Raw genomic sequence first — 25416 nt, 5'->3', positions numbered from 1 at the left:
TTATCAGATTCTAACCGATCCTAACCCTTAGGTGAGGGTGGCCTCCGCTGCCCTGGAGGAGGAGACTCAGCGTCTGGCCGATGTCCAAGCGAGACTCAAGGAAGAGAACCATAGGCTGGAAGAGCAAGCAGACACCCAAGCCCGCCGCTGTCAGAGAGACCAGGACACACAGGCCGAGCTCCAGGCCGCCCTAAAGCAGATGACCTCCGCCCATACTCGGCTAGTCCAGCAGTTGGCTGAGGAGCAGAGCTCCAAGAAGGAGCTCCAGAAGAGCTGCGTGGAGCTCCAGGCTAAGCTAACGGCGGCGCAGGAGGAGCGGGCTGCACTGGGGCAGCAGCTGCAGCTCCAGAGGGAGGTGCATAAGAACGAACTGGACAACACAAAGGCCATGATGGAGGGCAGCGGGACAAAGAAGTACCGGGAAGTGCACGACATGCTCAAGCTCTGCCGTCAGGAGCGGGATGACATTCAGGCACATCTGACGGAGGTCAAGGTAAGCCCTTTTTTTAAAATTTTTTATTAATAAGCTCAAAGTATATATATTTTTTTTCCATAAAGGAAAAGTACAGTTAAAGAGCAGCTATTATACTACTTTTCTGGTCTTAGTTTCTGATTCAGGACACCTTTTAGAGCAGTCTGACATGATTCACCGCACAATAAACTATGTAGATCATCGGGAAACTCTTACCGTCATCTGCAGCTCCTCTGAAAGCTTGGTTTAGGTTCCCCTCCCCCCCCGCCTGGGTCTTGCAGTCGGTGGAGAGCAACTGCGTCTCAAACCTGCAGCCGCCTTGATCTTGTGAGGTTATCGTTGCCCACATGTGCATGATGTCGGGACCAAGTCGAACACAAATCTAACCGGCATGCAACGGGCGGCGATCTCCGGTGATCAATTCTGCGCAGACCTGGCTCATCTCGAACGAGCCTATTGACATAGACAAATCCTGGAAATTCCAAGACCCCACTGAGACCCAATGACATTCGAGCGTTCAGAGCTGGGCAGAGCTAACCCAAGCTGCCTGCAGGGCTCACGCCAAAATGCATTTACCTCATTATTTGGCACTGTGGTATCGTTTAACATGGCTATAAAACATAACAACATTTATAGGTCAGAAAAGACAAAAAAGCATAATATGTGCTCTTTAATGAAAGAGCTTGACATTTTTGGGAAATATAATACACACTTTTTTACCAAGAATTGGATGTTCCCAATCATGTCTGTACAGTTAGTGTATGTGTAGGTTTGAGCCAGCAGCCGGTTAGCTTAGCATTTAGACTGGATGCTAAGCTAAGTTTTTATATATATATATATATATATATATATATACATACATACATACATACATACATACACCTGGTCTGACGGCAAACCCCACCCTACCACCTTAACTAATACATTTTCTGCGGGAAACCCTGAGTGTATATCCAAAAATGTTGATCTAATACTTTAAACGTACCTAAAGGCCCCTCCAAAATGCAGTGCTGAGCTCTGAGTTATGTATCAGATGTCAGGGTCATAAGCCAACCAAAGAGATGTTTTTTTTCTTTGCACTGAGGCATGGATCACAGAGTGCTACACACTAATTGACATTTGGAGTATCATTGGCACACACTTCACATTTGACGCAGGGTAACGTGCCTCAGCCACTAAACATCTGGCCTATTTCCGACTCAGCGAGACACAAACAAAATCCTCATTTAGAGTCATTTTCTTCATTGGCCGCGGCTCTGTCCTCTGAGTACGGATGAATCGAGGATAGCTGAGCTCTTAATGGTGTGTGGTGTCCCGTGGATCCTCACGGCCACTCCAAAGCTCCAAGCGTGAATATTTAAAAATTCCGATATCAGACCTCAGAAGTCTCATCAAGGCAGTGCCGGAGATAGGCGACTCCACTTGACTTCCTTCCCCCGGTGCCCTAACTGCCTCCCTTCCTTCAATATCTCCAATGATGAGCTCTCATGGGTACATTGTTTCTTAAGGGGCTTGGTCCTCCCTGATATGGTTGAGTTTAGCCCATTAGCGGTGCTGAATGGCATTAATATCTGACATAGCTCATTGTAATGGTGTCATTTCCGAGTGTGGCGAGGACAAGGGCGTTTGTGAGAATGTTTTAAACTACTAGCCTACGGGTGCTGCAGATGTCCCTAAGAAGCCCACCCAATATTCACATAGCACAGCCAGAGGCCTGTGTTAGGATTTAGATACAGTCAACTGTCAGAAAAAAGCTTAAAATATTCTTATTTTCTTGTCCTTGTCCTCTCAGTCTTAATTTCTGCTCCACTCTATCTTCTCTCTCGCTGTCTCTCTGTCTTAATCCCTCTCTTACTGCCTCCCTCCAGTTCTAATTTAGCATTTTCCATCTGTTTGTCCTCTTTCTTTTTTTTTTCTTTTTTTTTCTTTTTTTTTTTACTTCTGGCAGTTCTGTTTTTTTGTTTTTTTCTTTGTTTGTGTCACTCCCAGTCTTCAGTTATTGTTCATTCCACTTCACTATATCTTGTGCTAGCTGTGTGTGATAATGTGATCATTGTAGATAGAAAGCTTATGTCTGAGGCAGGATTTGCCTTTGCAAGCTTCTGCTGGACTGAGACATGATTTAAGAGTCTTGGCAATGGCATTAATCATTTCTCTCGACCCATTGCATGATGTTCTGTGTTTGTTTGTGCGGCACAGAATGCCACGTCAGACCTTATTGTGAGTTTACCCTGTACCTGCCGGACTTCAGATCTTTTAATAATCATTAAGGGCCACTGACAATTGTGGCATGCTCTACATATGATCCAAAAAGTCCCATTTGTCAATGAAATGGCAACTTTAAAAATGTATTCTACTCTCCCAGTTTATTTTAGAACTTGGAAATCGCAAACAAACTGAAATACAAACTGCAAATTGCTTTTGAGTTGATATTTTTTTTTGCAGCAGATAAACCATCAGTCCTTCATATCTCAAATTACTGCCTGTGTATCATGTCTGTGTTAAACACCCATTCTCTGCTAGGCGGGTGCAGCGTCAGACAGGGAGCTGTGTGGGGCGCTGCGCATCAAGTTGGACAGGATGAAGGATGAGTGTGATAAGCTGGCAGCACAGCTGAGCACAAAAGACGAGGCGCACACACTTCTCCACAGAAAGTACCAGCTACTCAAACAGGAACTGGATGACAAAGTAAGCTCTGCCTCCTTTAACAAGTTTTTCAAATCTAGTGACTCATATCGAATGACGTGAAAATTCCAATAAACGTGGAGCATGGGTTATCATTAGGGGTGGTACGGTTCACAAAACCTTCGGTTCGTATCGCGGTTTTAGGGTCACGGTTTTCGGTTCCCTACGGTTCTTGTTATTTTTTCTTTTAATCTTTAACACTCTAGAAATATACTTCAGCATGCATATATAGATATAGGGATGGATGGATGGATGGATCTTAATTATCCACAATGTAGGATACACTATTAAATAATAGTTATTTTATGTAATCATGCACAAACTGAATTTGACTTGACTTTAAGCACATTATTGGGACCATCTCTGAGGAAAGTTAGGTGAGATTTTGATACAGCAAGAGGGAAGACATTGATGATTTCAACATGCTTTTCATTTATTTGGCAAAACAAGGAGAATGTGTATTGCCATCTACAGGAACTTATGTGCCTTTTTAGCACATGAAGATTGAAATATTACAGAATATCAATTGAAATAACTTGCATTTATCAAACTCAACTTCAGTGTAGCTCTTACAAAAATGTATCCTTTAAAAGAGAGAGAGGAACTCTTAAAGCTCCGTCTTTTGAATAAGTCAGAATACGTTAAACATAAAAACAGTTTACATTGTTAGTTAATTTCCTATCTTGGCCTGGGCTGGGACACAGTCATACTGTTTGATAAAGTACTTATTGGACGTAGCATTGCACTTAGAATAACGAGCGTAGCTGTCAGGTCCTCCTGTATATGTCTCATCTCCGTTTTTTCCTGCATCCACCGTGTGTGTTTGTGTGTGCGCGCGTCAGTCGCGGGGAGAACTGAGCAGCCCTGCCCGCTGCAGGGACCCGACAGGATCTAAACTGCAGCCGCTTCAGCCACTTTAGAGTGAAAAAAACGTTACAGTACATTGATGTTAAAATGTTTACAGGTTGGCAGGACGGTCTGAAATGTCTTTAGCTGTACGTTTTGTTGGTAACTTGTCCACACCTCTTCTTTCTGAGGTCACATACAGGCACAACGCTACATTGCGCATGCGTCGTACCGTGCGGCGCACACACGCTCCAAACCGAGACAAGCGGACCGAGCGGTTTGGATGTTTTTTCATGAACTGTACCACCCCTAGTTATCATATCAGTGAAGTACATCTATCCTCAGCAGAAGTTTTCCAATATTTGTGCTGATTCTAATTAATCGTGACAGATGAAGTCCAAGGACATAGAAAGGAAAGACAGCAGCCACTATAGTTCTAGTTTTAATAGAAGCATGCTCTTCACTGAATGTGCAGGCTAGGGCTGCACGGTACGAGGAAAAAATGTGATGTGCAATAACGTTGTTGAATATCGCGATAACGATATTACTTGTGATAAACAAATATTAAACTGTACGCAGTTCTGCATTTCTGCTGCTTTCAGTATTCTGCAAAAATAAAGAATTTAAAACAAATGAAAGGAAATCATTTCCAACATTCTTTTATTTGACAAACTGAACATTGAAATGAATATAAAAGGCACTACTAAAAAAAGAACGAGAGTTGCATTTTAAAGGGCCATTTTCTACTGATATTTCCTTTCAACTAACACAAAAAAATCTGAGTGTCTTTCGCGATATGTCGCAACCTTTCGCGATGTGTTCACTGCGCCAAAAACATATTATAAAAACAAAATATATTGTGCAGCCCTAGTGCAGGCTTCACATTGCGACTTTGACACCTTATTTGATACTATACACGAGGAGAAAAAATAAAGACATTTGACTATGAAAAGACAACCAAATAATGCATCTCTTGTCTAGAAGACTGGATATTCATGCAGCAGTCATACAAATAACCAGAACAATAACTCCTTTGCTGGGTCAGATATGACTGCAACAGGAAGCAAAACAGGATATACAAAACTACAAGGACCTAGCTTTCCTTCCTTCCTTCCTTCCTGGCATTAAGATCTAGGATATCTGGTAGGGTCACATGGTCATACAAACCTAAGAATGGTTTGCCAAATCAGCACTATTTTTTACAGGGGCTTTATCAATACGTCCTCCAGTGTTTTACAACAGCAGTTGCTGTATTGAACACCTATTCACTTCTCTGACAGGCCCCTGATAAGTTGTATGGGGCTCTTTGGGGATCCATGTATTGATTTGAAATCGGGTGGATGGAGGAAAAAAGAGCTCTTATTAATGTAACATGGGTGGTTTATTATCCCAAAGACAAGATAATGATCCACAGTCCCCGGGCAGCAATGATCAGTTGGTTCCTGTACATATCGATCAAATGTGTGAAACTATTGACAGTGCAGGCCAGAGAAGGAAACTTGACTAGGTCTGTTTGTGTGAGGGGAAACTGAATGGCTCTCTGCTGCCCAAGGTGGGTCCTTCCTTCTGCGTGTGTATTATTGAGTAAACTTTAACAACTTCAGGAAACAAACCTGGATTTATTTACTCATTTACAGAAAATATGCTGTGATAAATGTGTTTTTATATTGTCCTGTAAGATTCAAATGACATAGCTAAAAACTAGAGTTGTTCCGATGCCGATACCAGTATCTGATGCGCCTCCTATACTGCCTAAAATGCTTGTATCGGCGAGTATGCGAAACTCTGCAGTGATCCGATCCCAATTAATTTGTAGCCCTGAAAAAAAATTTACTTTAAAGGTGCACTACGAGTTCCTGCATGGTTTCAGCGCAAGGCAAGCAGGAACTCAAACTTTTATGGCATTTATTCTCTCTGTATTAATGTTTCACAAATATAATTTCCGCATATCCGATCGGTATTCTCATACCTGCAAACTAGTAGCTTTTCGGCGAAAATCGCTGTTTTGAATGGGAAAATGTCATCCACGTGAATCGTGTAGATCTGAAGAGTTTAGTTTTTTTTGGGGGGGGGGGGTGTCCGAGCCAAGACCCGGTGCTAATACGGCCCCGGTGCCTTAACGACCGTTATTTACCGGACCGTGGATTTCAGTGCCTTATTTAGGTGCCACTTCAATACCTGCGCTTCTCTCTGATACTCCGCAAACGGACGTTAGAGGCAACTGAAACATCGCCGCACGGGACGCTAGTTAACACTACACTCGACAGCAGGTAACGTTAGCCTACCGTTAGCTAGCAGCTAACAGTTAGAGTTAACAGTTAAAATGCTGACAGCTAAACGGTGTAAAAGTTTGTCTGTATGTCACTGTGTAGGATTCCAACAACAGGCTGCTGCTGTCTGAAAAACAACACAGCCTCACCTCGCCAGCCTCGTGGTGCATTCAAAGTTGTTGTAAAATACCCTTTTCCCATCCAGTAGTTGTTTAACAGGAATTTACTGGTGAAATAAGTTATTACATTTTTAATAAATCATTTAATTTTGACCCTGTGGCCATATATATATATTTTTTTTTTAGATCAAATTTTTATTGTTTTATATTTTTGACAGACAAATACAATTGAACAAGGTGCTCCTTTTTAACTATCGGTTCAGGCACCGTTTTAAAATTGTTTTAGCACCGGGAAAATGTTGTTTTCCCTTTATTTTCTTCTGGGGGGTGGGGTGTGTCACCTTTTTCAGCCCTTCCGAGTTTGCAGGTATGTACTCTGTGGCCGATACGCAAGTGGGTATCGGGAAGGAAAAAATTGTATCGAAACATCTCTACTAAAAACACCAGACAGTGATCGCTAATTTGAATCCTCAATACTCGACTCAGCTCTCTCCCATCCTCCGCAGGTCAGGCTGGTTGAGCGGAGACGCATTTCCGAGTCAGAGCTTGTTGAGCTGGAGGAGAAGGTGTTGCGGATGGAGGCAGAGCAAGAGGCAGTCCTTACCTCCATAGGGGAGGAACTAGATGCAGCTTGTCGCAGCCTGGCTCGGAACGGTGAAGACAAACTACAGGTATTTTATTTAATCCTGTCTTATTTTGTTTTGATTGTGTGTGTTTAAAGCTGCATTTAGCAATTTTGGCCACTATAGGGCTTTAAAACAAACTCACAGACGGAGATGGGAAGTAACGAAGGACAAATACTTTATGTTACTGTACTCAAGTAGATTTTTCAGATATTTTTTACTTTACTATTTATTTTTGTGCTGACTTTTACTCCTTACATTTTTAACACGAATATCGGTACTTTCTACTCCTTACATTACATTACTCCTTACAAAATTGGCTCGTTACTTTAGTTTCAAATAATTTCAGTGGAGTTACCGTTATTATTTTTTTGCGTCATCAATAACGAATCCAATCTAATTGGATGGGAATATACGTTACACTTGACGCACCACTACAAGACGACTCGACAGATTCGGCGGCATTCATTCGCGGCAAATCATTGCGGCTTGATGGCGGTAACGTTAGCACATTTCCAAGCCTGTACTTTGTTACTTTTACTTGAGTAAAGAAGTTAAATCAGTACTTCTACTTTTACCAGAGTATTTTTTAACACAAGTATCTGTACTTCTACTTGAGTACGGGAAGTGAGTACTTTTGCCATCTCTGCTCACAGATGCCAATGGCATCGGCTTGATAATGAACATGGCTGCATACATTTGCCTATTTACACACCCATCATGCAGACACAGATCAACATAAGCATCCAATTGGAGTTGTGCAATATTGGTTCAATATTGACTTGCTCATTAGCTCTGATGGTCCTCCAACTCCTGAGAAAGAAATTGGGGTCGTTAGTTTGCTAGATGCTCAACTTTCCAAACCAGTTGCTTGTTTACTTCAGCTTTTTGTCAGGTAATGCTGGGCAAGTGGCATGCACTTACCTTGTCTGAAATGGTTTGCTGAGAATGGCTGTCTACAGTTTTATAATATATAGTATATGTGGTGAGATCTGTGGAACTCAACCATTCAGTATGTGTGTTGGCTCCCATGTTGACAGGTTAGAGCTTGCGTACTGCCTGTGTGACACGCACGTCTCAGGCGCGGCTCGAGCCGAAAATGCGTGCATGCTAGAAATAGGGCCGACGTCTATTTTTCACGTGACACGGAAGCGTGTTGGAAGCGTTTCCAGGCCAAATAGAATACGAAAAAATGTATGTCATTTTGACACAAATCCATATTAATACATGATATTTTGATGTTTGAAAGTCTCTGACAGAACGAAATATTCTGTAGCCTATTTTGCCGTCAGTACTGCCGATGTTGTCTTTGCTGTAATCAAATCGGTATATATTTATGTTTAACATGAAGTATACTACTGCTTGAGTGCATTTTATCAATGGGAAACATACATTTGTACAGACAAGGCTAGCAGCAGCAGCGCCGCGTCAGACACGTTTCTGGTGTGCAAAAACATAGAAAACGCCATGCAGCCGCCACGCTACTGACACGCAACAGAAATGCCACGCTCACGTCACGCAGGCAGTTTGCAGGAGGCCTTAGAGGAAAAACAGAAGAGAAAACAGTCTACTTTGTCTGATGTTAGAACTAGACACACAACATACAAAGTGTATAAGTTCAGCTCACCAGCCAAGGTTTAAGTGTTAAAGAAATAATCATGAAGAACATACATATGTTTTGTCTAAGCCACCTTCATCTAAGCCCACTAGGGCTGCAACTGACAGTTATTATTGTCATCGATTCATTTGCAGATTAAATTTTCAATTGATCAACGACAAATAAAAAAAAATGTGAAAAAATGTCCATAATAATTTCCTAGAACCCAAAGTGACAACATCAAATGTCTTGTTAAAATTTGGGTGCCTGTTCTGTCTGTCCAAACCCCCAAATAATAGATGTACCATAATGTAAGACAAGACTGTTACAATAGTTATTGCATTCAACTATTGCAGGTATACTTATTCGAACAAAGTATAGTGTAGTATAATTCTCTGAATGTACAGTACATAATATACAACCACACGCACCCAGGTCTGGTAGATGTTAGATTGCATACATTACACAATAAAACCTATTATGCACAGTATAAAGTAAAATATTTTTTTTATTAATATAAAGTTTTCTACAGTATGACCTAACACATATTGCCTACAGGAAATACCCACACCCTTATAAACTAATAAACCCATGGTACTCAAACTTACTCCCCCTCTACAGTACATGCTTCAAGCTAGTTTTCCTCTGCTCCACCAAGCTAATGAACCCAGCCAGCTCTTATCTGCTCGTATAGATTTCCCAATCTGGTCCAGCAGTGCTCGGCCAGACATGCGAGCCAACCCCTCGCCTCATCTGTAATCTGTCATGTTGAAAAGAAGTCAAACTCACAAATGATTGGCCTAATGAGGGGAATCATTAACAGTTCCAGGGTGTATTAGGTTTCAGTTACCTCATGATACCCTTCTTCTCTTCAGAAGCACTAATGCAAGAAGTTGTAAGACAGTGTAGCGCTACATTGAAAGTTAAGGAATTAATCGGGGTAGTGTGCTGCCATATGGGAGATAAGGAGTTTACTGTGTGTTGGCAGTTAATAAATCAGTTGCCAAGGAAGATTTTAAATTAGTGAAAGTGCTAAAAAAAAAGCCACAAAATACTATGACCACTCTCCAGTAAACCAACAAGCTAATGTCAAAATTAGTTTGACGTCTTTTTGTTGTTGCCCTAAACGATAAACCTTGTGGGGAACCTCATAGGACTGGTGCACAGAAGTCACGGTTCAGTCCATACCTCGGTTTACCTTACCTTTTTTATTGTGCATGTCTCAGGCTGTACCACCTAGTTTCATACAATCAGCTATACAACTGAAAATACAGCATCTCTTATTTATGAAAGTGCAAATTATGTGGAATAACATCTACTTACATCTACAATATCTACTTAGGCGAGACCTTCCCCCACAAAAGTATTCTTGCTATTAAGTGGGACAGGCATACCTTTGCCAACTAGCCATGACCTCCTGTAGCTTCTCAGCTAGGTGAGTGCTTGTGTGCTGCTCATACAGGGGCCGCGTCTGTAGAACTGACGCTTTCATTTCCCACTCAGTCAATAAAATGAGCAGTCACCGTGAGATGGCTTTCCGTAGCACAAGAAGGAAGGAGAAGTTGGACAGTTTTTTTTTTTTTGTCTCATTCCAGTGATTGGCACATTTGGGTGATGGTGTCATTTATGCGTTAGCGTGTTAGATGTATTTCCACTCACATACTCAACAACTGCTGAACAACGCAGACACACAGTCCTCGTCTTATCCAGCACTCTCTCGCCTGTACAGTCCTTCCAAAAAAAGGATCTTTTTTTTTTTTTGGATTGTTGCGGGCAAAAATCCTTGATTATGCGGCACGTTTTCTTAAAAAAATGCGATGATGAAATTGCGGGAACTTGCAAAAACTGGTTTCATCATGGCTTCATCGCGGGATTTGCAGCTTTTCGATGATATTCACTCACAAGATACGTCACTTCATAAAATGGCTGCTCTTGTGTGAAGTAAACGCAACATTTTTCAACTTTCTGCTAAGATATATGTGACTTTTTTGCAACGAAAATGTGGGGATTGTGAAATCATGCAAGCCCTGCATATTTTGCGCGGAAATCAGCGATTTATGTGGCGAAAGTGCGGCATATTTGAAAAAAAATGTGGCCCCCGCATAAATATGCAGACTTTGGCTGATTATGCATTGAATTATGTGACCGCATAATCACGTTTTTCTGGAGGGACTGCCTGTACTACTGGAACTGACTGGGAAACCAAAGTTTTCCCAAACTTGAGATCTTAAAGAGGCCGGCGGGTCCTCTAACTGTTGTGGGTCGCCATAGGCTAGGCTACTCGCCATAGTGCTGCTAGCTCTGACTTCAGCGCTAAGGGGGGGCTACAGATTAGGTGTCCCTAAAAAAACGCGTATCTAACAGTAATTCCGCATTACATTAATTCATTTGCACGTGAGTTTTATATATTTTTATATCGTGTATTCTACGTGTAAATTCATGTACCGAGGCGCTCCTACCACTTCGGTTCAATACGAATACATGTACTGTTCCACCCCTAGTGCCGATTCAATTTGTAGTGCGATTTTCATTTATTCAGACCTGCCATCATGTACGCATTTTTCGTACTCTGCATGCATTTTGACCCTTAAGTACGCTTGTACGATTCGCTGCTCTCTAGGTACGCATTTTGTTGCATCTTTCATTTCGCCGGTTTCAGTTTCCATGCAATCTGTGACATTGATTCTGCCGCTGAGCCACAGCGTGTAAGTGGAGTGAAAAGCTTTCAGCCATTCAGAGCGCTGCATTTTAACCCTCCGCCCACCTGCCCCTCCTAGCCAAATGCTTTGCACATTTAATTCAATTCAGTGCCTCAAGCAAGCCTGGCTGGCCAGATAACTGTAGGCTTGCATGCCATGGCTGAACCGCCTCAAAAAAAGGTTCGGAAACCACAGTGATTTCTTGACAGCTATCGGGAGAGATGGCCTTGCCTCCACATGTCCAGGCTACCTCCTCACGCGTTCTGCACCGTGTGCAAGACTGACATCGATATCAGTCACGAAGGGGCAACAGCTAACGAACACAGTCCCACACGCAAATACTGAGTCGGGTATGGCTGCAGCCTGGATACCTCTCGTCTCATGCCTCCCATGCTCACTAACTTAACCGTGACTTCATTTAGAAAATAATTCACAATTTCGTAAGCTGTTCTGAACATCTGAATTTACCGTCGTATTCTGAACATCTGAATTTATCGTTGGACATGCACAGGCATGGGACAGGAGCAGCATGAGACAGGAGGTCTCCAGGCTGCAGCCATACACTCTTGCAAATACTCCCCGCCCACCCCCCTAAACATAATAATAATAATAATATTAAAAATAAAAGGATGATAAGAAAAAAACATAGTTCATAGTGTCAATAGGCTAGCCTGTCACACCCACCATCCTTCCCATTAGTTGGGGGCAGTTAGAAAAGTGGTGGAATGGCTAGAAAACTAGAAGGGTTTTAGACAGGCCAGGTGCTGATTAACGTAAGATAAAGGTAACAGTTAGGATATTTTTAAGCCTAATTGAATTTATGAACATAAATAATGACCTTGACATCATAACTGGGAGTCCAGCTGTGACGAGCCCAGTTAATGATGCATAGCATACAATAGGGCTATTTTCCAGGCCAATGTGATGGCAACTGACATAATGCAATGTCAGCCATGTCAACCTTTTAAAAGCCTATCTGAAAATATCTGACCCATGTTATTTATTAGCCTATAATTGTGCCAGGCTTCAACCTTGTGCTTTTTTAGTAGTTGCTTTAGTTAACCTGGTCTGACTTGTGGCCGGGTTGGCTCAGTGGGTAGATTCATTTGGGTAGGTTCGATTCCAACCTGTGACAGTTTCCTGCATGTCTTCCCCCTCTCTCTCCCCTTTCTCACCTAGCTGTCCCTAGGGACATTACCTATGTCATTATCACAACCAAATATGAGAGATGCAAGATTTTTTTAGGACGTCTAGCCTCCGCTAATTTGCAGTCCTTTTCCTTCTTTTAACAAAAATTTAATTTGAATAATACACTTCTAGAGACAATACTGTATATCATGAGACATTTCTAAAAACTAATTGTTTCTGGGAAAATGGTAAAAAAAATATAAAATATCGATTCTAGGGAAAAGAATAAATTTTAATAATTGAATAATATATTGAATATAATTAAATAATTTTAATACAAATTTCGATTTCCCCATGTAATGGAAAAAATTACACTTAAGCACTGTTCCTTTTAATTCTTATGTTTTTATTAACACATAGCCTTCTCTCAGCACTATTGAAAAAACAGTTTATCTCCTCTTATCATGTTGATTCGATCCTGCTTAACTGCTGAGACAAAGTCTGGGAGACGAAGCATAGGCCCTTTGTTTAAACTGATAAACTACAAGGACACTATAAACCATCTTCCTTCCCAGATCCGTTCCTCCCTTGTCAGTTACGATGTCCGGGGAATGTGACCCCAGATGTGAAAGTGGGGGACAGGAGATTAGAGGAAGGGGTTTTATGACGCTTTCTGTAGATTTAGAAAAGTATCTGGCAGGATCTGTATCTTTATGTGCATGTTAACCTATAACCTGTTTACCTTATCTGGACACTGTCTGTGAGAAAATGTAAACCATTGTTGTAGGTAGATCATGTTTGAATTGTCACTCCCCTTTTCCCAATGTGCATTTAAGCTCAGTGTTTCCTACACTCATTTGAAGAATCGGTACTCACTGAGCTGCTTGTGCTTTTGTGACTCTATTATTCTTCCTATATTTGCAAATATATCCTAATAAATACAAAACCCTAACTTGGTTCAGTTCTCCCCCCACATCTAGGGAAACTCCCCTGTCCTTTGCTGTCACTCACTTGTGACCTACTTCCTGTCCACCAGTAAGTTCACACCATGTACTGTAAAATTCTGTGTTTGAATCCAGCCTGGGACATTTTTTTTTCTTCCCGTTTCCTTTCACTTTAGGCTGTTTAATGAAGAGAAATGCCACACTGGTAATCTCCTTTCCACTTGCTGTTCGTGTTTTACATCTCTGCCTTTTTCGTCTCTAAACTTTGCCATCTTTTCCATTTTCTCAGCGGAATGTGAAACAAACAAACCGTAACCAAAGACACACAGTCACAGATTTACTCGCATTCTGAAAGAGACACATAAACCACGCATTTGCACATTTAAATTAGCAGTGGCAGATACTTGGATTCCACAGCGGTGCTGCTGAAAAAATATGGTGGCGTTTCTTTCTCTTCAATCCCACAGACAGCACTTTCAACTCCCAGCCTACTTGTTCACTTTCCATCAGTTTCACCTCCTTTTTGTCTGCCACCGCACAGAGCTGCCTTTGATGGTTCAGGAAAGAGTAAAGAGAGGCATGTTTTATCCTCCCACACAGTCCCACGCTCTGCCATGCGGTTGTACACACCCTGAGACGGGGACCTGCAGCAGTACTCCATTGCCGTACTTCGAGCTGCCGTGGCAACAACTTGGGAAATTCGTTTTGCTTGGATCTGGTTTTGAATGGCAGCTTGAAAAAGTTGCTTGACACCTCTGCAGTGACGATGTTGTTTGCCAAGGCACGGGACAGAAAGGGTCCAAAATATCCCGCTGTGTGCTTTCCTTGTCTGTTGATCATGCGTAAACACTTTGTCACAAGGGTGAACTTGGGGGGGAAAAAAATAGTTTTACTTTTTTTGTTGACTTTGTTCATAGCTGTGTGTGAGTTTGTACATGAGAATTTGTGTTTGTTATGACTTCTGGCTTTTATGTTTTTACCTATAGCAGGATGGGAGTTATGGTTTTGCTCTGTCTCTTTGTAGGAATGCAGGATGTCTCTCTGTAAATGGATTTGTACAATACCTTATTGGACGTTAGTCATGGGACAAAGAAGCAATTATTATATATATTATTATTATTATTATTATTATTATTATTATTATTATTATTCTCACTACTTCACCTTCTTCTTACCCAATTCAAGCCAGCAATCCAGTGCAGCATCAGCCTTTTCCAGAAACAAAATATTCCATATCTTTAACACATTATGCAAGATGGGTTAGGGTTGCAAGAGGTTTCCAAAGTCTCAATCTATTCTGTTGACTTTCCCTTTCCCTATCTGCATTGTTCTATTGCCCTAGAGGGTGTAGTTTTATAAATCTCAAACTCTGTTTAATGGTTAGAAAAAGTGTTGCCGTATAAACCTGCAACTCAATGGCGTGTTGGTTTTTAAAAAAATATTGAGAAGGTATTAAAAGGTATTGAATTTACCTCCAGGATTTCTGTATATACCCTGCCACCAGCTCCGGATTTGTTGCGCAATGGCTGTGGCCATGACTGACAGCTGAAGTCACGAGGACCTAGGAGAGCTCGCGAATTCACGTATGATCACGCAATATAACAGGATATAGTTTCTATAAACAGAACCACAAAACCAACAACAGTTTGTTTCCATCCATTATGACGTTTTCAAGGTGTAGTGCAGGAAAATATAATCCGCCGTGAGCATGGTGTATTTTATTTTGAAAATTAACTGGATGTTTTATTTTGTTACTGTGCTCGACTTCCTGTCCCGCACTATCTGCCCTGTGTTGAATTGCTGCAGAGCTCTCCGGTGTCCGGCAAAATAGAAGCTCTGCGTATCTGCTCCAGAGGGCTGCGGACCGCCAGAGTCGGAACGCTGTTGTAAATTAAATATGATTGAGTATTATAATAAAATGCTTTATTCAATTCAGGTAACATTACATGGTAAATAACTTTTTTCTCCGACCTAAAATCCACACTTATTTTCTATTATATAGCAGTGAAGTTGGCATTAAATTTCATCCTAGGTGGTCTTAAAATGTCTTAAATTTAACTTAAATAATCCTGGGGGTACCGTGGCCTTTAGTGATATCTGGCTTTTCCTCTAGCGCCACCATGACGTTGACATTTGTAATGTAACGATTAATATTGGATGGATTGTTATGAAACTTAGTACACACGTTTGTGTTTCCGTCAGGATGAATTATAATGACGTTGGTGATCCCCTGACCTTTTATTTTTTTTACAATACGTTCCTGCAATACTAATGTCATTCTATCAGCCTCAGTGTTACTTTGTGCTTGGTGCTAATATTACCATAAATAGTAGGTTAAACTAAGATGAAGATGGTAAACATCATATCTGCTAAACGTCACCATGTTTGCATTATTTTTGTAAACATGTTAGCATGCTGATGTTAGCATGTAGCTTGATGCTGTGCTTAAGTACAACCTCACAGAGCTGCTATTGTGACTGAAGACTCAGACTGACTTCAGACCTCTGAAAAATCGTGTGCAGGGTCATCTGGCAAAGAAGTTTAACATGGCTCACCTTTTGCCAGGTGAAGCCGACATGACGTAATCCAGCAAAACACTGTGGTGGCCAATCAAATAACGCACATTTGTGGTAGAAAACTTTGCAACATGAGTATTTCCACTGTTTACCTTGCGGTCGTCACGCTGAAAGATTAGCCGCGGTGATAACTTTTGTGAGTTGTAAAATCGTGTCAGTATCACAAATTTGGCCTCTTGATAGGCCTTCAGATTCACGGATCTCTTACTCAAACTGGTCTTCCTGGGACCTATTTCATGTCTCATTGGTACCTGATGCAGCACAGCCCCACTAACGCAGCCCCTTTCTTTGTTATAATGCATTGCTTCTTTTTGAATCCCCGTTTAGTCGCGTTTGAGCCATCAGTAAATTGAGGAAAGGATGTCCATTATTGGCCAAATCAGAGAAATGGATAAAACTGCCACATTAGGGTTACCTGGAGGCCTATTGGTTCAGACATGAAGCATAACCGTGTCCTTTGTTGCATGTCATCCCCCTCTCTTCCTCCATGTTTCCTTTCTGTATCTACACTATCACCATCTTAAAAACAATGACTGGCTACGCCTGTTTTTTTCCCCCCAAAACCTGGTGCAGTGGTTTAAGTGCAAACCTAATTACCCCTGAACAGACAGAGACCGGATTGTGTACAGTACATGGGGTTACGATAATAAACTAGAATGATTTAAAGTAGAATTAGAACAGCCATATCTAATGTTCCAAGTGAAACAAGCAGGTAATGAAGTATATAGGTAATTGTTAACCTTTTGCTGAAAATTCCACGTGAAGCTGGCACATATATTAGTTGCATAGTGTTGGCGGAGGCGTGCTTTCAACTGAGTGCCATCTAGTTATGTGACTGTGTGTGTGTGTCAGCAGTCATTAGGAGTTGGCAGACAGTCAGTTTGTGTTGCTGATGCTGACAAGCTTATCTGGGAAGGATGGAACATTCTCCCTAAACTCATTTTTATGACCCACACACAACCTCTGTGTGTAGGTGTGTGTGCGCATGCACAAGTGTAGTGTCATAGGCTGTTAAACATACACGCACAGCAATTTATGCTGGCAGAAGCCGTTCCTCACAAAAGTTAAGGGTTTGACAAAAGGCTGTTCTTCTCATTTGCATCCCGCTGTTTGTCCATTCACATGTATAATCACTAGCTCTGCTTTTTCTTTTCGCAGAATTCTTCCAATGTATCTTCATATATTTTTTGGTCTATTTACAAACCCCAATTCCAGTGAAGTTGGGACTTTGTGTAAAACGTAAATAAAAACACAATACAATGATTTGCAAATCCTTTTCAACCCATATTCAATTGAATACACTACAAAGATACAAGATATTTATTGTCAAACTGAAACTATTGTTTTTTTTGTTGCAAACATTCACTCATTTTGAATTTGATGCCTGCAACAAGTTCCAAAGAAATCTGGGACAGGGGCAACAACAGACTGGGAAAGTTGAGGAATGCTTAAAAAACCACCTGTTTGGAACATTCCACAGGTGAACCGGTTAATTGGTCATGATCGGGTATAAAAGGAGCAACCCCAAAAGGCTCAGTCGTTCACAAGCAAGGATGGGGCAAGGATCACCACTTTGTGAACAACTGCGTGAGCAAATAGTCCAACATTTTAAGAACATTTCTCAACATACAATTGCAAAGAATTGAGGGATTTCATCATCTACAGTCCATAATATCATCAAAAGATTCAGAGAATCTGGAGAAATCTCTGCACGTAAGCAGCAAGGCCTAAAACCAACACTGAATGCCAGTGTTGGTTCGATCCCTCAGGCGGCACTGCATTAAAAACCAACATCATTATTTAAAGGCTATTACCACGTGGGCTCAGGAACACTTTGGAAAACCATTGTCAGTTAACACAGTTTGTCGCTACAACTACAAGTGCAAGTTAAAACTCGACCATGCAAAGCGAAAGCCAAGTATCACCAACATCCAAAAACACAGCCGGCTTCTCCGGGCCTGAGCTCATCTGAGATGGACTGACACAAAGTGGAAAAGTGTGCCGTGGTCTGACGAGTCCACATTTCAAATTGTTTTTTGGAAATCATGGACGTCATGTCCTCGGGGCCAAAGAGGAAAAGGACCATCCACAGTGTTATCAGCACAACGTTCAAAAGCCAGTATCTGTGATGGTGTGGGGGTGTGTTGGTGCCCATGGTATGGCTAACTTGTACATCTGTGAAGGCACCATTAATGCTGACAGGTACATACAGGGTTTGGAGCAGCATATGCTGCCATCCAAGCAACGTCTTTTTCAGGGACGTCCCTGCTTATTTCAGCGAGACAATGCCAAGCCACATTCTGCACGTGTTACAACAGCGTGGCTTCATAGCAAAAGAGTGTGGGTACTAGACCTGTCTCCCATTGAAAATGTGTGACTCATTTTGATGCGCAAAATACGACAAAGTATGGCCCCGGACTGTTGAGCAACTGAAGTCAACAACAGTAACGTTTGTCAGTTTAAACATTAAATATCTTGTCTTTGTAGTGTATTCAATTGAATATAGGTTGAAAAGGATTTGCAAATCATTGCATTCTGTTTTTATTTACGTTTTATACAACATCCCAACTTCATTGGAATGTGGGTTTGTAGATTCATAATATCCTAACTACAAAATATCTTAGACTTGCACTCCTTTCCATTGTAGTTCTTTTTAAAGAACAGAATGTTTTGTAATGCATGCTAACAAAGGCAGCTCACATAATCTCTGTTCTGTTTTAACAGGCCATCTCCCAGAAACCTGGATTAGTGAAAGACCCCCACCGCTGGCTGGCTGAGACAAAGGTATAATTATTACATGCAGCTGTATATGCCGCCTTCCTTCCAAGGGATTTGTCTAAGTAATCAGTTACATAATCGAGAAAACACAGGATTAAGCATGTGACACTATTCCCATGAACATCATGCCCATTCCCAGGCTTACACTATATACTGTAGAAGATTAATGAAAGATGATAACATAGATTATATACATTCGGTGGAATGTGGTCCTTGCAAACTTAAAATTATTGTACCAGCCACACACGGTTGTATTTTTGCCTGTTAAAATCAACGTTTACCATGGCAAAAAAGATGATTTATTTTTGAGGAAACCCATTTCCACAGCTGAGCACTGATGTGTGGTGAGTCAGCAGTGATCATAATGAAACTGAAGTTCAAGAATTTTTGACAGGATGTCTTTCCATAGAAATTAAAAGGGCAATGACAAGTGCACTACCCTTAGAAGTTCAGTCCTAGTACACTATTTCCCTGGCTTTCATTCCTCTAACACCATGTTCCGCTTTAGCGAGGCTCTTGTAATTGATGAAATGATGAGATGCATTTTATTTTTTAATGTGTTGCCTTCTTGCAGTCGTCTTCTTGTCTTTTGCAGTAATAGTTGGCACTTGGCTTCTTTCAAAGACAAATCAGTTCCCATTTAGTATTGCAATGATTTAATGTGCAAACGAAACATGTAATTATGGCTGTGGCGGTGATGCATGATACTCTGTTGAAATGTGTTTGCACAGTTCATAGTGTTTATCACCAAACACTAGAGACCACCAGAGATAATTAGCTCCCTAGTTAGCAGTTTTTATGTTGCAAAAATCAAAGTTTGATTCACAGGCACAGTTAGAATACTCTTAACAAATCATTTTGCATGGCCGTAACAACCGTATGTATGAAACATTGTCAATTAATTTACATTCCCTGTTTCATTGACTGCATGCTCAGCACTGCTTTAACTGGGCCACTGTATTTTCTCTGAGCTATTATCACACTTATTTTGGCTGTGCTCTTACAGTATCTGAACATGAGCTAACTGTGGTGTTTAACATAAAATGACAAAATAATGATAGACTATTGATAAACTATATTTTGTTTTCAAAAGCGATTATAAATGAATTGTAAACTTGCAGCTTAGCCAGTAGTGAAGCAAAACATTTTTAAATGGAGAGGGATTAAGATGTATTTTTTTTTTTTTTAAATGAAAGGATTCGGCTTAAAACGGAATTCCCTCGTGGTATTCTTATATCGGACAGTTTTGGTGATTTAATTACGTTCATTTGCATTGCTTACATTGCAGACCTAGTTCAGAAAACCAATTGTAGCACAGTACTGTATGCGTGGTTGTGTGAGGAAAATTATTTTTTATCATAATGGGTCTGAAATGCAGAGTATCATGCTAACTAAGGCCTTTGTCTTAAAAGCCTGGGATTTCCTCTTCCTTATATCCTGATCCCTAGCCTGACAAGCCAGACCCACATCAAGATGTTGGGTCTGGGAACTCACCATTGGCAGGGCTCAATCCTAAGGGGCGGGATAAACGGCTGTCTTTCAAATTATCTCTGCACGCATTAGGATAGCGCTACAACCAGGCAGAGCAACGAAGAAGGTAGCGGAGCTAGTTGATAGATAAAACTTTTGCCGGCAAAATGTGTGTTCGGCAAAACTCCGAACACATCTTCCTTTTTTAAGAATGACTTCAGTGACGTTCTTTGTTCTTTTCTCAAAGAAAAGCTTAACTCCAAGCAAGGTTATTATAGTTTTGCATTTTTCATTAGTTTTTATTTTTATTTCGTTTTTGACTTTTTATTTTCAAATTCAGTTTAGTTTTAATTAGTTTTTAAAGCGGGTTTGCTAGTTTATTTTTTGAAAATGCTTAGTTTTAGTTCAGTTTTTATTAGTTTTAATGTTAGTTTTAGTCTTTTTGTAATATGGGTTATTTGTCAGGGGCAAGATTCAAAAAGGTCAGAAAAAGTATTGTGTAATAATAACTCAACAAAAACATCATACAATTTTCGAAATATGTAGTCACAATGTATTCAACAATAACACCAGTACATACAATGTACATATGATGAGCACAAATATGTAAACAGTCTACACAAACAGCCACAGTAAGTGAAAAATGTGTAAGTGACGTGTTAAAGGAAAAAAACTAAATAACAACAGACTAAAGAAGACATGAACAGGTGTTTTGAACTATGGTTCGAGTAAAGTGGCAAACTTTTTGAAGTCAATTGACTCACACAGTTGTGTAGACATCCCAGTATCAATCCACCTATTAGCCCACGCTTCCTCCCGCTTTTGGTGTTCCTGCGTATTTACTAACCAGCAGCTATCGGGTCGCCGATGAAAGCCTTCCGGTAGTGTTCTCTGTCCTGCGGTTGTCTCCGTCATGCTGCCTGGCCCTGTATCCATACATCCACGCCCTGTACCGGGGTTAGCTTCTGTTTTGGGGGAAGGGCTTTGCGTTTTCCTTTACCTTGTTAAGGTAAGCTAGGTTAGCCTCCTTGTGCGCTCTTCTCAAATGTACTTTCAAATTCGTGGGATTTTTCCCTTTAATAAATCGTCCACGTATTTTACCACCTTACACTGCAAGGCACTTGCTTTTATCTGACACAGTCCTAATCAAATAGGTCTCTGCTGCTTTGTTCCGACTTTCAGTACCGCTATGAGGCCAGGCGACGAGGCGAGGGGCATGGACTTTGTGGTGGTCAATTTGACGTGGAATGACGGAATTTCTGGGTTCCCAATCGGAAACTATATACGTCTACGGCATAGACTGAAATGTCAACTCTGAAAGATATGACGTTATTTGCTGTATGAAAGACATCGACAAAGACAAACGAAGGACATTTACTCGATTGTTTTATTAGGGCCCGAGCACGAAAGTGCAAGGCCCCAACGGTGCCTTGCACTGACAGTGCGAAGGAACCTATTGTTTTTGGTCCGATTATTTTTACTAATTCTTCGTTGCATTTTTGAGGGGGTTAGAATGCACGAAAATTCACAAAAATTTGCACACGTCACAACTGGTGAAAATTTCAGATTTTTTTTACACATCCACCACTAGGTGGCGCTATTGCAGAAAAAACCCGTTTAGCCCTATAACTCCCAAACTGTACATCTCGCATTCAAAAACCATATATTTTCGCGTTCCCTGGATCCAGCTGAATCGCCTGATCTAGGCCACACCCATTTCCACCTAGACTTTTATGCGTGAAAAATCACGATTTATTGAAAACCTACTTTGCAGAACTCCTCCTAGACCGTGCGACCGATCTGCACGAAACTTGGCAGGTAGCATCTCCAGACGGACCTGACAAAAAGTTATCCAAAGAATTTTCTAGGATAAAAATTGCACATATTGCGCACAAACAAATTTGTGTAACTAAGTATGCAAACACCAACTTTGACATATCTTGACCAAAATAATTGCTATCAACGCAAAACTTCAGATTCTTGTTTGCCATGACACTCTGGAGATGCCCCACACATTTTACGAAAATTGGCCACTAGGGGGCGCTACAAGTACATAAAGTTTATAGCTCATGAACGGCTCATCCGATTTTTACAAAGTTTGATGGGTACCGTCTAGGGCCACTCATGAGGCCACCCCTACAGTAAGGTACTGATTGGTCAAAGTGGGCGTGGCCTATGGGACCCTAATTGGTTTTAGCCCTTGGGCACATTTTTGACGGCCTCAATATATACGAAAACTCACAAAAATTGGCGCCCACATAAACACCTGGGAGCTTTGCGAGACTGTACAGCGATTTGGCCCAAACCTGTAAGTGGGCTCCATAGCGGCCCCTAATGCCTAGAAGGCCTTAACTTGGACATAGTTGCTCCGATCTTCACCAGATTTAATAGCCATATTGCTCTAATCATTGCGGACATATTTCCCATTTACCTTCATTAGCTCCGCCCAACCGGAAGGCGGCCATTTTTAATTATGCATTTTTCATGTGTTTTACATTCTTTCGAACTCGTCCTAGGCCGTGATTTCAATCTTCTTGAATCTTTGCAAGTAGTATCTGTTGACCCTAATGACGAAAAGTTATCCAGAGAATTTTGATAGTTGAAAAAATGTGCAAGTTACAGCAACTTCCTGTCTAAACAGGAAGTTGCGTTATCTTGGCAACAATTATTCCAATTGCCCCGAAACTTGACAAGGTTGTTCGTCATGGTTTAGCATCTGTGCCAACACTTGGCGTCAATCGGCCATCAGATGGCGCTGTTTTAATTTTTTTTTTTTTTTTTTTTTTTTTAATTAATCAGCAAAATATTGATATATGGGAAACCTACTCTGTCTAACTACTCCTGGGGCGTGAGTCCGATCGGCACAAAAACTGGCATATAGACTCGGAGGACCCTCGTGACAAAAAGTTATCAAAAGAATTTTAATAGCTAAAACAATGCGCAAGTTACAGAGGACCAACTTCCTGTAGGTGGGTGTCGAAACAGGAACGGTTGTATCTTGCACACGGCTATTCCGATGGACACAACTTAAGACGGTTGTTCCTCGTGCCAATGAGGCTGTGTGCCAAATATGGCGTCAATCGGCCTTTAGATGGCGCTGTTTTCATTTTTTAAATTAATTTGCAAATTTGCTTCAAGTGAAACCTACTTTTTCCTAGTACTCTCCTAGAGCGTGAGTCCCATCTGCACAAAAAAGGTACACGTAGACTCGGTGGACTCTCATGACAAAAAGTTATCAAAAGAATTTTGATAGGTAACACAATGCGCAAGTTATGGAGGAACAACTTCCTGTAGGTGTAGTTAGTTTTTTTGTAATGCCTCATTTTTATTTTTATTTCAGTTTACGACAATGTTTTCATTATTTCGTTCGTTTTCGTTAATGATTGTAACCTTGACTCCAAGTCTTCCAGAGTCGCGGCCAAAGCAGATTCCAAAGACCGCTGTTCGCCAGCAGCAGCAGCCATAAGCCTGCCCACCAACTCTATACACGATGTGATTGGTCTGGCCAGAGTTTGGTTTTTCCAGCTCACAAGCCAACGGAGAGTTGCTAGACCCCCTGGCTGCAAATTACATTTGCTGCTGCTAGGGTGCGTCTAGATTTCTAGGCTACCTGATCCTCTTAAAACTATAAGAACTCACAAAGCCCATCCTCCGCTGGGGCTTAAAAAGTCTAAAAAGTGTAAAATTTCAAAATCAAAATTTTGGGCCCTAAAAAGTCTTAAATTCGCTGATGTGTTGTGTTCTAGGTCTTTAATAATTTTAAACAGGTCTTAATTAGTTTTTTTTTTAGTTTTTTTTATTCCGTGGTATTGTAGTTTTTTTTTCCGCCAAAGTCCAAATATAATTTCCCTGTTTTACAACTACAAATGAGACCTAACTTTCGTGTTATTGGCGCCAGTCTCTTTCGGATTGTACCACAGACATAAAACGGATTGTATTCTTCAGCTATGGGAAAGTGGAAGTTTAGCGATACGGAGAAAAAAAAGGTCTAAAATTTCATTCATAATGTTCTTAAAAAAGGTCTTAAAAAGTATTGTGAAACCTGCAGAAACTCTGATCCTACTTCACCCCATTGATATTGTATTTATTGAACCAACCAGACCAAGATCCGCTGGCTGTGTGAGGAGGTGCGGGAGTGCAACACAAGAGAACAGAGCCTAAGGAAGCAGCAACAGCAGACCAGGGATCAGTTGAAGGCCCTTAGGCAGAGCCGGGACTCGGAGCAGACGGCTCTCCTGCAGCGCCTGGACCAGCAGGAGAAGCTGCTGCACTCCCTCAGCACTGAAAAGAGAGGTAGGCAAACAGTATTTCATAAGAAAAACACCATCACGTTGATTTAATTCACACTAAGGATGCAAAGCCACATTATGTGACAGCACAGCATCATGTGAGACTAATCAGGCTATGTGTTCTTCAGTTCTTTGGTCTGTTGTAGGGAAGGTAAGATTAACCGATTTGCACCAGTGCGCTGACATAAAAGTACACAGTTCGAGTGTGCAGAAAAGAAAAAAAAGTGTGCACAGAAAATAATTTGGGATTAACTCGCAGATGCATAATTTCTAACATCTTTGCATCAGTAAAATCCAATTTGCTCATACATAATTATTAGTAGAACCCATTGCCTTTATTTAGAAATGTGGCCAATAATTTGTGACCTGGCCTGTTTGTAAAAAAGTCCAAGTGTTTAAAAAAGGAAAGAAAAAAGAAATTGCATAAATGAAATGCTTGCTTACTGAGCTGCTGTAGAGATTAAAAAATGTAAAGTAAATGACACTTTAACTCATGATTTGGTTAGGAAATAGATCAAACTCATTGAATTACCTAGCATAATTTTTTTTTGCATTGCATCAAATCATATTGTATCACATTGAATCTTATTGTGTTAAAGTAATTAAATACTTTGTTGCATCGTAAGAGAGCTTTAAGCCTTAGTGCGTGACTATTTTATATTATTGAACGTCCGTTACATTCAAGCCAATGACAAATGAGTTGATACAAAGCTGATTAAGACTCAACAAAACTCTCTCTGCATTTCTCAGAATGGCTATGTTTACAAAATGCTGTAGTCCAGCATCATTCGCGTGCTGAAGCTCGAATGATGCGTTTTACGTCAGGGCTGAGAAAGGACAAGAACATTTACAAGATAATTACCTTAATCCTCCGTGTCCCCCTTGATTTGACGGGATAAACGCTACTATAGCAACTGCGT

At 41.0% G+C, this 25416-nt stretch overlaps 1 protein-coding gene across 6 annotated transcripts in view; it reads left to right on the top strand.

Annotated features, from left to right (window-relative positions):
- cep128 (centrosomal protein 128) overlaps positions 1–25416 on the top strand; it is a 72187-nt gene that overhangs the window by 25176 nt on the left and 21595 nt on the right. For all 6 annotated transcript variants that reach the window (XM_078274830.1, XM_078274833.1, XM_078274831.1 and 3 more), the window contains 5 exons: positions 32–493; positions 2996–3160; positions 6899–7063; positions 18684–18743; positions 24308–24500. In XM_078274830.1, the coding sequence (XP_078130956.1) occupies positions 32–493; positions 2996–3160; positions 6899–7063; positions 18684–18743; positions 24308–24500 (1045 nt within the window). The remainder of the gene's footprint in view (positions 1–31; positions 494–2995; positions 3161–6898; positions 7064–18683; positions 18744–24307; positions 24501–25416) is intronic.

Source organism: Sander vitreus, chromosome 18, assembly GCF_031162955.1.
Source record: "Sander vitreus isolate 19-12246 chromosome 18, sanVit1, whole genome shotgun sequence".
NCBI classification, from domain to species: Eukaryota; Metazoa; Chordata; class Actinopteri; order Perciformes; family Percidae; genus Sander; species Sander vitreus.
This window is presented reverse-complemented; position numbering and strand designations above follow the sequence as displayed.